We start from the raw sequence: 12,831 nt of genomic DNA, 5'->3' as shown, positions 1-12,831 counted from the left end.
GCCGCATATGCATGGCTCGCTGCTACACGACTCGTCTACTCATCATGTTAACGAACAGCCACTTGGCGTGCAGGAAATGAGACTGCAGAGGCGTCGTTCGGCTCGACCGAATTGGAGGAGGCTAGAGGGGCTCCGGCTTTCAGGCTTGGACCCGTGTTTGCCTGCATTGTTGCGGGGGAAATCCGGCTTTCCGTTCGACTATTGTATCAGCGCAACTAGGTCATCATGTGAATGCTCGATTCATCATCGAGTCTATATGCAATTATTCGATTCGAAGATCACAGCAGCCCTGAAAATGACACTGGTAAATGAATTCCGCACAAATCCGGCCCCCAGCATTTCAGACCGCCAGCATCATTGGTTTGTACCGCCAGTGTACTTGAGCTGGAGCGTCTATATATGTGATCGAATTGATCACACAACAGAAGATGCATACATGTACATGACTAATGAATATCTAGCCTTCAATGTGGCAGGAAATACCGAAATACTAGTAAGAGTAACATGGAGGAGAGGTGTATAAGCTAGCAAGTTAATTAGAAACCGATCGATGTCTACGTCAAATACGCCATCTCAATCGAATGTACGTAGACTCCACGAGTCATCGGGCTGTGAATTGTGGTGATACGTTACTTGCAAGGGCCTCTCCAGTTATTCCTCCTCACTGCGGGAGAGGGACAGCCACGTGAAGCGCCCATCTCAATTAGTCCCTGTCTCATGATTGTTTTAGAGTCTTAAAAAAGCTACTCCAATTTTATTACAACTAGTTGTTGTACTAATCATGTTACCACATACTAATAAAACTAGAATATGAAGTAACGACACACATAAGACATAAGATGCAATATATTATTACTACATTTTATTGATGATTATGTATACAACTTGAGAACCCCTGCACTCTATATATTAGGAGGAGGGACCTTTTTATATGAATGTGTAATATGTATTATGCCCTCGTAATAGTCCCGTGATATGGGCATATATTACAACACTGGCAAAATATAATTAGAAAGGGTAAAACTTCCCGTACGTTGGCCCACATGTCATAAACCTAATGTGGCGCGTATTTGGAGACAGTTGTGGCTGCGATCAAAAGGTAGGCAGCATCGCCTGAGTTCGCCAGCTACTAGTATATAAGCATGTTAGTACTAGTGTCACATTGCTCGGCAGCTCACACATTCATTCACTTTGCCTTCGCTTTAGCCTTTGTGCTGTAACTTGCAAGGGACGTCGAGGAGGCTGTAGAGAGTAGTTAGCTCGCTCGCGCGCGCGCGCGCCACGGCCATCGTGATGGCATCCAGGTGCTTCTTCCCCAGGGAGGCTGCCGCGGGAGGCCACCGGAGCTCCAAGGCGGCGGCGGCTGCCCTCGAGCAGCTCCACCACGGCGGTCGCGTCCTGTCCCGGGAGGAAGTCGGCGGCGGCGCGGTGCGCGTCAAGATCGTCGTTAGCAAGCGCGAGCTGAAGCAGATGGTCGCAGCGCTCGGCGACGGCGCCGCGGGCGCTGCGGCTGCCGCTGCCGCCGGCGAGCGGCACAGGCAGCGCGCTGCGGGGGGCGCGGGGGGGCCGGGAGCGGAGCAGAGGCTGCAGTCGCTGCGGCGGCGCAGCATGCGGCGGGCGGCTGAGGCGGCTCGGCGGATGCAGGGGAACGGCGAGTGGGAGCCCGGCCTGCAGAGCATCCCCGAGGAGGTTTACTAATGGAGACCATTAACCAGTAGACGGCGTCGTTAATGGTTGGTTAATCGCAAGACTAATCAAGGTTGGGTTTTGATCACTACCTTGCTAAGTGCTAGATGTATGTGTACAGCGCTGTTTTGTTCTGCACCCTGGTGATCGAGGGTCCAATGCCTCCGTGAGTTTGTGCATTTTACCCTGTGAGTTTCTTGAGATGAAAAAAATGGAGGAAAGGGACGTCTTTGGGTTACACTGCAACTGCAATTCAGCGATCTCAAATTCTGGCACCTAACTTTCTGACGAATGGTGAATGGCGATGCGGGGAGGGGGGGGGGGGTAATTCAGCGAGTAGCTGCCTGGATTTCTACAGTACTTTTTTTTCCTGGCAGTAAAATTTTACGGTGCTGTGTGCCACTGCAGCTGCTGTGAGCCCGTGAGTGAATGGTAAATTGTGAATCCAATGTGTGTATGTACTTTTTTACAGTTGTTACCTTGTTTCTTTTCTGTCCTTTAATTTTGCCTTTTGGTTGAGCATGGAACATAATCAAATCGTTGAAAGAAGAGTAGTTACGAGCCGAGCAGACGAGGACCGGTGCCACAGATTCCATCGCACATGGCCAGATGGCTGTCGTATGAAAGAGACGATCGCCTCCTGTTGTTTCTGCGATCCCTCTGGTTGGCTATAACTTGCTCCCATGTCGTGGTTGCTGTTGCCGCATTATTTTGGGTCTGGAATCAAAATAAGGCGAGCGCATACAGAACCTATTCTATTTTAGAATTTTACAACGAAACGCATTAGCATGTGTAATTGCTTTGGGTGTTGTGCTTTTGTGCAGTTTCAAGTAGTGTATATACAGCAGCTCGATGGGGGGGGGGGAGAACTCAAAAAGTAAAGCTGAAACTAGCAAACATTTTGTTGTCTCGTGAGTTTACAAGTTTAATACGAGTATTTTCTTGTGTGGAAATAATATGTAGCACTCCACTTATCATCTCATCCCTTAGAAAACCCACCTATGATTTCCACTCTCGTAAGCTAATACGGTCTCGACTAGCCTTGGCAGCGTGCATATTTGGCCATACGAATTTAAGTTCAGGCAGGGGCGGAGCTACGTCTTGTCACTGGGGTTGGCCGACCCAACGATTTTGAAAAAATCAATGGAATGGAAAATCACTGTATATAGTTGTTAATAGTTCTTAATGATCCCGTCCTCTAATAGACAAGACCCGGTGATCTTCTGGCCTGGCTCCGCCCCTGAGTTCAGGGAACATGAATTCGTTGCAAACTTTTGACAATCTTCAATAATGATCAAATCTGAGCATCCAACCCGCCTGTTTTCAACCCATGACAGTCCCATTAGGCCAGACCTCCATCATTCCATGACCATGAGCCACCGTTCTGCTGCTCAGCAAGTTCAGAGCAACGATTTGGCAGCATTTTATGCTATTGACTCTGCAGCAGCCGCTCTTGCTCGTTCGCTTCCGTTTCACGCTCGTGATCCGTGGACTCGCTTGACAACTGACAATGCAGCGTTGATCTCACTCTGAGCACCGAAGTTCTTAGTGCGAGCAGTGGCAGATCTTCCTTGTGCTTGGGCATCCCAGGATGGAGGGAAGTGGAGTAGAATGCGCCGGTTTCTGCAGACACGCGTGTAGGGGATCGAAATATTTGCTGCTTCCTCGAGAGCGAAGGCGATGACCGGGGACGGCACTGCACTCCTAAATCTAGGAACATTTCGGAATTTGCAAACGGAGAGCGTACGGGTTACTCGCGTTGACATTGAGAACGCTGCCTATAGGGTTGCTGCAACGATCCTACGTCGTAGGCGTACAAGTTCGCATCTGCTAGTAGGTGAACAAGCATTACAGTGTCAGTAGCGAATCGCAACGAGAAATCTAGTGGTATTACGTACAATATTGCTTTTTCAACGAATTAGCCTAGGTAACCGCGCTGTTGCACAGTTACTCAATGTAATTTAATACTACAATCTGACTATATTGAAATTTTGCTGTGTATGGACGGCACATCCCTCAAAAGGTTCGAAAATTAAGATCTGTTTGGAACACAAGAAAGCAGTTCGATTTCCTGAAAAAAAAAAATCCGGTGATAATTTCCATGTTTGAAACGGGCCCACTAGCTATGCACGTGTCTCAATTTTTATTTTTAAATAAAAAATTATAAATATATGTTTCCGTTTTGAAAATTGCAAATCTAAACACATGTCACTCGGACAATGGGCTACCTGTCGCTATTCCAACGAGCGGCATGTTTAAAAATAAAAATAACATTATGTTTCAACGCTCTCAAAATTCAAAACAATATTGAAATACTCATGAAATTTTTTGAAAAATTATGTGATGTATAAGATGCTATCATCAAACTCTCCAAAAAATTTCAAGCAGAAATATAATTTGTACAATGAGAAACAAAAAACTAACTGTTTGAGCTGATTTTTTGGATTTTGTCTTCTTCCAAGGTGCTCAAATGAGCCAGATTTACCATTTTTCAAAACGGGCCCATAAATTTATAATTTTTGATTTAAAATATAAAAATAAAAAGTTCCATGTGTCTCCCCCTCCTTGGTGTGCAACATAAGATCTTCAAGCCAGCCCAAAGAATAGCCCGACCCAGCGGGTGGCATCTCCTTAGGACCAGCCCAGTCGCTACACTAGCCTGCTTTGCCATTTCCCACCTCCATGCTGCTGCCTTGCCTGGCGAACGAGTTCCAAATCTGGCGGCGGCCGTCAGCAGCTCGAGCAGGCGAGGAGAGCAACCAGGATAGGCGGCATCCCAACGTCTCCGTGACGGCAGACGGCATCTCGCGGCAGGGCGGCGCGCGGGCGTAGGGCGGCGGCGGAGGTAGGGCGAGCACACGGTCACAGCGGCGGCACAGCGGCATGTTGGTTAGTTACTGCAGCTTCCTCTTGTTGTCGAATTCCTGTTGATTTGGATGTAGCTCAGTAGCTGAATCGGGGATTTTGAACTGGAAATTTGGTACCGTGGGACTTGGTACCCAAGGTGCGGGTGCCGTTTATATTTTTCCAAAAAAAATTAGGGGGTTCAGTTGAGCACCGTGCCCCGTTTTGAATCCGCCCCTGAATCCGCAGGTGCGAGCGCTGGGTGTTCGTTGAAAATGCATCAGACGAGTATCCGCATATGTGTTTTGTGTGTTGCGTTTACTGATCTGAGTAGCCGAATCATACCTTTTTTTGGGGCCGTATGATATGTCGCAGAAGCCATAATCACATGTATATCTAATTGCATCGAGCATTGCTGATAGTGTATTAGAAAATGCCAGCTCTGGGACAGGCCATTGAGCACCGAAATCTATGAGCTTAGCTTCGGCCACTTATGCTGATTGTTCTGTTGGGAAATGGAAAATGCATTATCCTTAGTAAAAATCCTGTCAGGTTCGCCAACTGCACATGCTTTAGCGAGAGATCATTCATAAATTTTCGTTCCCGAAATAACATAAGCACTTGGTTTGTTATCGTGAGAAGATAGAAGAGTGAGAGATCTTGCTGAGTACATGGTGGTCCTTAGTCATATTGATGCACTAGTAGTAACATACCTGGCTATAGTTGTTAAATTTTCACCAGAGACCTTTTAAATCTTTTCATAGTTTATATGATATAATTGTACGTCATACAAATGTCAAATATACTACAAATTTCAAGCATTTGATGGTTTTACACCTCGTTTTGTTGAATTTCCAGATCTCTGGGAGGTTTCAATTGGCATGATCATTACGTGGCATTAAGGTGCTTCTTAATGGCTCGTTTCATGGATTTACGGGCTTTCATCTTGCGTACACGTGTCTTGAAGCTTTATAGACAGGCATTGCGCATTACTCGCCGTGTCCCTGAACATGCTCGAGGTTAGTCTTCGCTAACCCTTGCTCTTTTACATTGTTGTGTGTTGCTATCTTTTAAGGTGCAACTAATTATTCATGGATATGGTTTGTCCAGATGAGTTGAGGCAGACTGCAAGGGCCGAGATTGAGAAATATCGCCATTGTGATGATAAACAAAAGATTAGATTTTTGATTAGTGAAGGAATGCAGAGATTAAAAGGCCTTGATGAGCTGCTTGACATGACAGGGAACAGTTAATCTAAGTCTCATCTTGGACTTTGCTCAACTATTCAGCTCACTCCTGAATTCATAACGTCCAAAATATCTGACACAGTTCGATTTTATAAAGAACAACACTGTGTGATGGACTTCTCTACCAATTTTGTATGAAAATTTATTTGGGGATGTAGATAACTGTACTATTGAGTGTGGATAGTTATCGATGATCCATATCACTTCTTTATAAATATTTGTATAAGTCTTCTGTTATGTGAACATCTCAATACTAAGAAATATTGTGATTGCCAAGATGCGCGATGTTCGGAAACATCAAAATCCGGTGCAACTTTGTTAGTTCTTTTGTTATTTATATTTATACCAGTATCTTGTGAAATGAAGACTGGTTTTCTTATTCAGCTTCTACCAAACCGAGTTTCGCTCTGTCATGTAAAATGAGGACCTCATTTTGCACTGGGATTGTCTAAATGCTATCTACTGGCCATATCTGGTGTTTTCTTCTACCAGAATATTTGGAGAACTTGATTTTACTTGGATTCTTTATACTTGGACATCTACGTCAGAAATTCTAATTCAAATAGGCCAGCACCAATTGTTCTGAACGAACAGCATTCTCCATGCAAAAGTTTGCAAATTCATCAGACATGTCAGCAGCTACTTGGTCACCAAAATTGCTACATAACAGTGTACGAGTGAGCCACACTTGATTTGGAGCAGTGTCAGTAGGTAATTCGTTTATCGAGCTATAGTTGGAAGTCTTTGTAGATTCGTACAGCCAGCTAGCTGCACTGTGCAAGCAAAATGTCTGACTAGACTGAAAGTATCGCTTGACAGGGTAGAGTAAGGGAACACACCGAGCAATAAGAACAATGGAGCCAGATAAAAGATCAGCAACTCAACTGATTCTGATAAAATTTAAGCATCAAACTATGGTAGTATAGTTACCATATTACTCTGAAATTATTAGCTTATTGCATAATAGGAACCAAGCTTTAAACTTTTAAAAAACACTAATCAGAAACTTAATAGCCATGCAGCTCAAGCAGAAGTATAAAATTGACGATCTGATTATCTCAACCAAGCATCACTACATATTAATACATCAGACAGAATCTCTAAAAGCCACATCTGATTCTGAACCACATCAAGGTACAGAAATTTCACCTAACAAAGAGGTGCAGAGATTTGCAGTTACAGGCATTCCATTTGCCAATGACAGATCACAGACAGAATACGCTATCCCAAAACGAAATCCATACTTTTGACATCATCTTTTTCTCAGCTAGTTCATCAGAAAGACTAAATCCAGCGAAATATGATGATCTGTTGCAAAAAAAGAATAAAACCTGCAAAAGCCCTGCAGATTTCGAGCAAGAATTAAAATGGAACCAGACATCCTTTTGATATCTTGATAGGACAGAATAGGCTTTGTTAAAGGGACGTTGGGAACCAGCTTTAATCTTTAAAAACATATGATCAGAAACTTAATGACAATGTAACTGAAGCAGCAATAGAAGTATAAAACTGACGATCTCAAAGAGCCATTAACCCAGTGCTACATACACCACATCAGGATGCAGAATATTCAAAAGCCACCTCTGATTATTAACCACATCAAAGGTGCAGAAATGCACAGCTACATGCATTCCATCTGCCAATTACAGATCAAAGACACAATATGCAACCCCACAACGAAAATGATGCTTTGACATCATCTTTATCCAGCTCATTCATCAGCAAGACCAAATCCGTTGAAAGCTGATGCTATGTTACAAGAACAAGGCCAAAACCTGCAAAACCTATTGATTTCGAGCAAGAACAGGATTGAGCCAATGTACATGCAATCCCGTCCAAGAATACTTCACAGTATCACGTAGCCGCCAAGATTTCATCAAGAATCGCTCCCCGGAAGTATGAAACCGACGAGAGTTCATCAAGAACGCTTCTTGATCAATGATCAGAACCGAACTAAGAACTCGTGAAGAACCAAGAACTGACCCGCCAGGTGCTAGAGAAGACGCGTCGCCCCCACGGCCCCACCTCAAGAATCCCAACCGGTCTTGGGCGCCGGCGGCGAGGCAGCGGGAGATGGAGGCGCGGCCCAAACGTTGCAGACAGGGCAGCGCGGCGAGATGGCAAGCCACCGGTCGACGCAGTCCTGGTGGAAGGCGCTGTTGCAGCCGGGGAGGACGCGCACGGCGCGGCCGGGCTCCATGGCGTCGAGGCATATAGGGCAGAGCGCCTCCTTCTCCTGCTCCTCGCCGTCCCCTGACTCTGCAACGACGACCCCACCGAGCCGCCTCAGCTCCGCCTCCGAGAGCCCGTTCTTGAAATCGTCAGCGTCGTCGTCGGCCGCCTCCTCCGACGCCGTCTGGGGCGTCGGCGGCGGGGTCGGGGGCGCGCAGCCCCGCGCCACGGCGTCGAAGAGGTAGCAGATCCAGACTCCAAGCACCCCGAGCATGCCGATGGCGAGCGACGCCACGGCCAGGGACACCGCCCACACCTGCGCCATCTTTCTCGCTCTTTCCTTCGCTCGCTCGCTCGTTCTGTCAGTTCGTTGGGGGCGCGCTCTGGTCGTTGTGGAATTGTACGGATGCAGGGCAGCCGTGTAGGTGGACTGCGGGTTAAGAAAATAGACTGCCACTGAAATTTGAAGTTATTTATCCGCACTTGCCACTGACCGTTCCCGTGCCCGAGCCTTCAGGTATTCGGTCTGACTCCACCCACGCACGCGAGACAGACTCGGGAGAGAGGCGATTAGGGTGGTGGGCCTGGTGGCCGCTCTCCCGACCGACGGCTCCTCCGGCGAGGTCGTCGACCGTCGGCTGCCTCCCCTCCAGCGCCCCTGACGCCTCCGTCGCCCCCAAGGTAACGATATGGATCTCCTCCCTAAGAGCCCTCCGCGGCAACGGTGATGCTGTGCCCGTGCCCGGTGCTCCTCCTCCTCCTCACCCTCATCGCCGGCTCCATCGCCCTCACCTTCCACTTCCGCCTCTACTTCCACACCCCTCTCGCCCACCTCATCTCTCCCCACCGCATTTGAACACCAGCTCCGTTGCCCGACACCACCTCGGCGCTAGCGTGGGCCCGCTTCCCAGAGGCGCGCTACCTCTACTGTTGGCGAGAGGGCGAGATCCCGCTCCCTCTCGGGCTCGCTTCTCCCCACGCCCCTGGCATTGCCGCGGGCGCGCTCTTGCGGTTCCCGTTTGGGAGGTGCCTTTCTACCTCCGCCGTCTCCGATGACGATGACGAGGAGGGGGGATCGCCGGAGCAGGAGGCGGCGGCGTCGAGCCACCCAGAGTACGTGGGCCGCGTGTGCGCGGCCATCGCCTACGTCGTCGCCGCCGGCGCCGACGTGAACCTGGAAGCGGCGCTGTCCGCGCTCTGCCCGCCGCTCTCTGAGCCGCCGACGCGAACCTGGAACTCGCCAGTCATATGGGCCTGACATCCCGGCCCGGCTCGGTTCGGCCCAAAATCAGTTAGATGAAACGAGGAGTTCGTAACCTCGTACATACTCAGCTGCTCACCAAGAGCAACCGGCTTCGCTTCGCAGGCGCCCGTGGCCCTCATCTTCTTCCCGGTGCTGGTCTGGTCTCCTCCCTCGCAACGCTGCGCAAGGTAACGAACTCACTCACGATCACCCCTCCCGCGACGCCTCCCTCTTGGTTTCCCTCCTCCCTCCCGTCTGACGAGTTCACGACGAAGCGCGCGCCTTCCAGTCCTATCCCACTCCTTGAACCCCCCCCCCCCCCTGTCCTCACCGGTCACGCCCTAGCTTTGCCTTGTCTGAGTCCATAATTTTGCAGGCCGCCGAATCGTGACTGAACCTAGATTTCTTAGGTGAGTTCTAGGTGAATTTACGGTTGTCGATTCAGATCTTGCGAAGCTTAAGCTGAATTGTAGATTTGCCGAAGGGGAGTGTTTGAATCTGAAAATTTGAACACTCAAGAGTTCACCGATCTGTTCATGCGCTTTCGTATTTCCAGTCAGTGATCGTAGTTAGTACTTTTCTCTTCTACCCGCGCAACTGTATTAGCCTTCTACAGACCCACCTTGGTTGCCACTTGAACTGGAGTCAGGAGATTTCTGCAACTTTTGTTTTGGATAAAAATTCCACACTTGTATTACTATTTTGAACCAAACTTTGTATTGTATTGGTTTACCCTTACCTGCAAGAAGTAAACAAATTTAGTTTTTACTCATCCCATTTCCAATTGCATTGTATTCTGAAAATGTTTGTGTTTGCGTTTACAGTGTTTGGACCAAGTACCACCTAAGAGGGAGAGGAATCCCGGAGACCCAGACAAGGGGGAGAGAAGAACCTCACGCAGCTTGGCCATGGCGAAGCAAGGAGCGAAGAAGATGAAGGACGTGAACAAGAAGCACATGGACTTCCTCTTGCGTCTCATCCTCACATCCAACGTGAGCAGCACCCACCTTCAACTTTCCCTTCCTCACATCTCATCCGTTGCGATATCTGTTGAATTTGTGAGGAGCTAGGTCACTCATAGATGGCTTCCGTTTAATTTGTTGTTTCTGACAGCTTGTACGGTATGTGAGCTTGTGATGGTATTTTTGGTGAAATCTGGGGAAAATCTAGGAACTCATCTTCTCTGATGTATGATTGTGTTCATTCGCTGGTTTATCTTTTTTTTTAAAAAAAAAATGAAAAGCAATAACACTCTCCTAGAACTGAATATTGGATGTCAGTATGTTGTGATGGAGATAAATGTGCCTGCGGGAGGATAGAGCTCCGTGCAGATTTAGCTTAATTTAGTTCTGAGTTAGTTTAGTTTTATGGAATCACTTATCGATACCATTCCCTATTTTGATACCCTTCAATAATAATTGAGTTAATTTCCTCATTTTTTTTTATTGTGGTTTGTTGTTTGTTAGTTTGGTATTTATCCTTTATTTGTGATTCAACACGGTTATATATATAAATACTTGCAGTATTTTGTAGCTGTTATCCTCTGTTGCTTTGCCTTTACCTGGAAGTATGCACCGGCGAATTATTTGTTCTAGCTATTTTGAGTTAGGGACTAGCTCATACATACTTCGTTGTTGCACAGGTTATTTATATAGTAGTGAGGATGGCTATAATGCATTCATCCTTCACCTGGAAGCATTGGATTGGCCTTATGGTAACATCCGCTGCATATTTTCTTCCATACAAGCAACTCGCTAGTATGGCACAACCAGTTTACTCTGATAAAGGAGATCTACTGGATGGTGGCTTCGACTTGAACACTGGTGGTATTTGCGAGTAAGTAACTGCACGAGGCAGAGTAAATGTTAGATTTGGCCACTATTCTTGATCACGAATATTTTTCATTGAAATGGGAATGCATATGTATCTTTCAACTCTCAGTCATGCATCTGTACAAACTGCAAATGACTATAAAGCCCCTGGCTTTCAGCTTACTCACTACCTCTGACCCCAAATATAAATCCATTTAGGTTTGTCCTAAGTCAATTTTTTTAGCTTTGAGCGTCAATAGCTAAAAAATAATATAGATTGACAACATAAGGTTGTTGTTACTAGATTCATCATGAAAAATACTTTCATAATATATAACTCTTTCTGTTTGAAATAATATGTTTTTTATAGATATTATTAGTCAAAATGCCATATTGTAGACCGTGTTGATGCCCTAATGGACATGTTTGGGATCAGAGGGAGTAGTTTACAGTCTTTAAAGCTAAAATTTCACTAGTAACTCAAACCATAGGGCTGCAACATGAAATTATGGAAATAGAGTCGAAAGTCAAGAATGTCTTTTTGTGGAGCATATTGACTTGCATCTATAGAACTTTATGTTATTGTTTTCCTATGCTTCTTGTCCTACAGGTATTTACATGATGTGATCTACATCACTCTCTTTGTTCAGCTGACGACCATCATTTCTGAAAAATTTTGGTGGACATATTTAGTGGTAAGATATCACGAACCACATGCTACTTCAAATTGTACTCCCGTTCAATTACTTTTGATCACTACAGTTCCATGGGCCATTGGTGAACACCTGTTGGGCCCCATGGCTGCATGTTACACAGCATACTTTTTTTTTTCTGGGTGAAGATTTGGTGCTTAATTTGATAGTCATTTTAGACTAACGAAGCTATCAAACTAGGAACACTGCTTATGTGTACCATCTGACCTGTGCTTCTAACTTGTGCTTTTACCTGTTTGCTTAATATTTCTCTGTCAACTTTGTAGCAAGCAAAGTAGGACCACAACTGGGGTGAAAAACCAATGCATATGACCATTACTGACCACCAGTTATTTCACGTAGTTATGTTCATATATTGAGTCATTTCCCTTATACTTTCATGTCACAAAAGAATTCCCTTAGACTTCGAATTTCTTGCAAACATGACTAAATCAAGTTGTGAAAGCATGTGCTGAATGGTAGATAATCTGGAACACTCATCATTTTGGAGCTGTAGACACCACCAATAGAACATTCAAATCATTTTCAACTTACTATTTTGCTTGATATTTTGTATACTTTGCAGATTCCATCTTTTGCTGGATACAAGATTTTCAGTCTGTTAAGAGGAACATTTTTCAGTGGTGGTTCAGAGGTAAAAATAGACTGATCATCGATTTCAGCGCACTATATTCATTCCGAGATATAACAGACTGGCATCATATCGGTTGTTTGCAGGGTGAAGTTGAGGATGAGAAGACTCGAAAGAAAAGGGAGAAGATGGAGAAGAAGGCATCTAGGGGGAAGATGATTAAAACTAGGACTCGTTGATAATGTTCTGTTGCTTGAAGCCTTGGTTGGTTTATCATAGCTGTCCGACTGAAATCCAAGCTGTTCGGCGAGTATTATATCATGATGATAATGTTCATCCATCAGTTGCTCCAAACAGCTAGCATTATGCGGCACAAATGTCAGCTAATCCCCAATCAATAAGAATTCTCTGTATAATTTCTGACTCTTTCTGACCCCTGTTTCACATACCAACGTTGTGGCATGGCAATTGAGAAATCTTAAACACAATTGAGAGTGAACATTTCCATATGTAGAGATGCTGCATTCAACCTAGCCATTGCTCT

The 12,831-nt window shown here is 45.9% G+C and overlaps 4 protein-coding genes across 5 annotated transcripts; 3 read left to right on the top strand and 1 right to left on the bottom strand.

Annotated features, from left to right (window-relative positions):
- Positions 1 to 1,151: 1,151 nt before the first annotated feature.
- On the top strand, positions 1,152 to 1,932 carry LOC133917644 (uncharacterized). The gene has a single exon (XM_062361523.1). The coding sequence runs from the start codon at positions 1,294 to 1,296 to the stop codon at positions 1,696 to 1,698; it is 405 nt and encodes a 134-aa protein (XP_062217507.1). The 5' UTR covers positions 1,152 to 1,293; the 3' UTR covers positions 1,699 to 1,932.
- Positions 1,933 to 4,267: 2,335 nt separating this feature from the next.
- Positions 4,268 to 6,055, top strand: LOC133917643 (uncharacterized). Its single transcript, XM_062361522.1, has 3 exons — positions 4,268 to 4,575; positions 5,389 to 5,549; positions 5,641 to 6,055. The coding sequence occupies exons 2-3, from the start codon at positions 5,444 to 5,446 to the stop codon at positions 5,781 to 5,783; spliced, it is 249 nt and encodes an 82-aa protein (XP_062217506.1). The 5' UTR covers positions 4,268 to 4,575; positions 5,389 to 5,443; the 3' UTR covers positions 5,784 to 6,055.
- A 1,137-nt stretch (positions 6,056 to 7,192) lies between these two features.
- On the bottom strand, positions 7,193 to 8,407 carry LOC133919471 (RING-H2 finger protein ATL74-like). The gene has a single exon (XM_062363873.1). It carries the CDS (start codon positions 8,272 to 8,274, stop codon positions 7,804 to 7,806), a length of 471 nt encoding a protein of 156 aa, XP_062219857.1. The 5' UTR covers positions 8,275 to 8,407; the 3' UTR covers positions 7,193 to 7,803.
- Positions 8,408 to 8,502: 95 nt separating this feature from the next.
- LOC133919470 (uncharacterized) lies at positions 8,503 to 12,775 on the top strand. Of its 2 annotated transcripts, none has more exons than XM_062363872.1 (6): positions 8,503 to 8,630; positions 10,017 to 10,184; positions 10,835 to 11,028; positions 11,614 to 11,698; positions 12,282 to 12,350; positions 12,434 to 12,775. In XM_062363872.1, the coding sequence occupies exons 2-6, from the start codon at positions 10,101 to 10,103 to the stop codon at positions 12,524 to 12,526; spliced, it is 525 nt and encodes a 174-aa protein (XP_062219856.1). In that variant the 5' UTR covers positions 8,503 to 8,630; positions 10,017 to 10,100; the 3' UTR covers positions 12,527 to 12,775. The 2 variants fall into 2 exon arrangements, with proteins under 2 accessions (XP_062219856.1, XP_062219855.1); XM_062363871.1 differs by lacking the exon at positions 8,503 to 8,630 and adding an exon at positions 9,217 to 9,380.
- Positions 12,776 to 12,831: the final 56 nt, after the last annotated feature.

The sequence above is a fragment of the Phragmites australis genome, chromosome 5 (assembly GCF_958298935.1).
Source record: "Phragmites australis chromosome 5, lpPhrAust1.1, whole genome shotgun sequence".
In the NCBI taxonomy this organism is placed as follows: domain Eukaryota; kingdom Viridiplantae; phylum Streptophyta; class Magnoliopsida; order Poales; family Poaceae; genus Phragmites; species Phragmites australis.
Note: the sequence above shows the minus strand (reverse complement) of the source record. Positions and strands in the feature narration are given on the sequence as shown.

Coding starts and splice junctions, on each gene's coding strand:
- LOC133917644 (XM_062361523.1), top strand. CDS start 1,294: ATGGCATCCAGGTGCTTCTTCCCCAGGGAGGCTGCCGCGGGAGGCCAC.
- LOC133917643 (XM_062361522.1), top strand. CDS start 5,444: ATGGCTCGTTTCATGGATTTACGGGCTTTCATCTTGCGTACACGTGTC. Junction 5,550..5,640: donor TGTCCCTGAACATGCTCGAG/GTTAGTCTTCGC, acceptor TGGTTTGTCCAG/ATGAGTTGAGGCAGACTGCA.
- LOC133919471 (XM_062363873.1), bottom strand. CDS start 8,274: ATGGCGCAGGTGTGGGCGGTGTCCCTGGCCGTGGCGTCGCTCGCCATC.
- LOC133919470 (XM_062363871.1), top strand. CDS start 9,246: ATGAAACGAGGAGTTCGTAACCTCGTACATACTCAGCTGCTCACCAAG. Junction 11,029..11,613: donor AACACTGGTGGTATTTGCGA/GTAAGTAACTGC, acceptor CTTGTCCTACAG/GTATTTACATGATGTGATCT. Junction 12,351..12,433: donor TTTTCAGTGGTGGTTCAGAG/GTAAAAATAGAC, acceptor GGTTGTTTGCAG/GGTGAAGTTGAGGATGAGAA.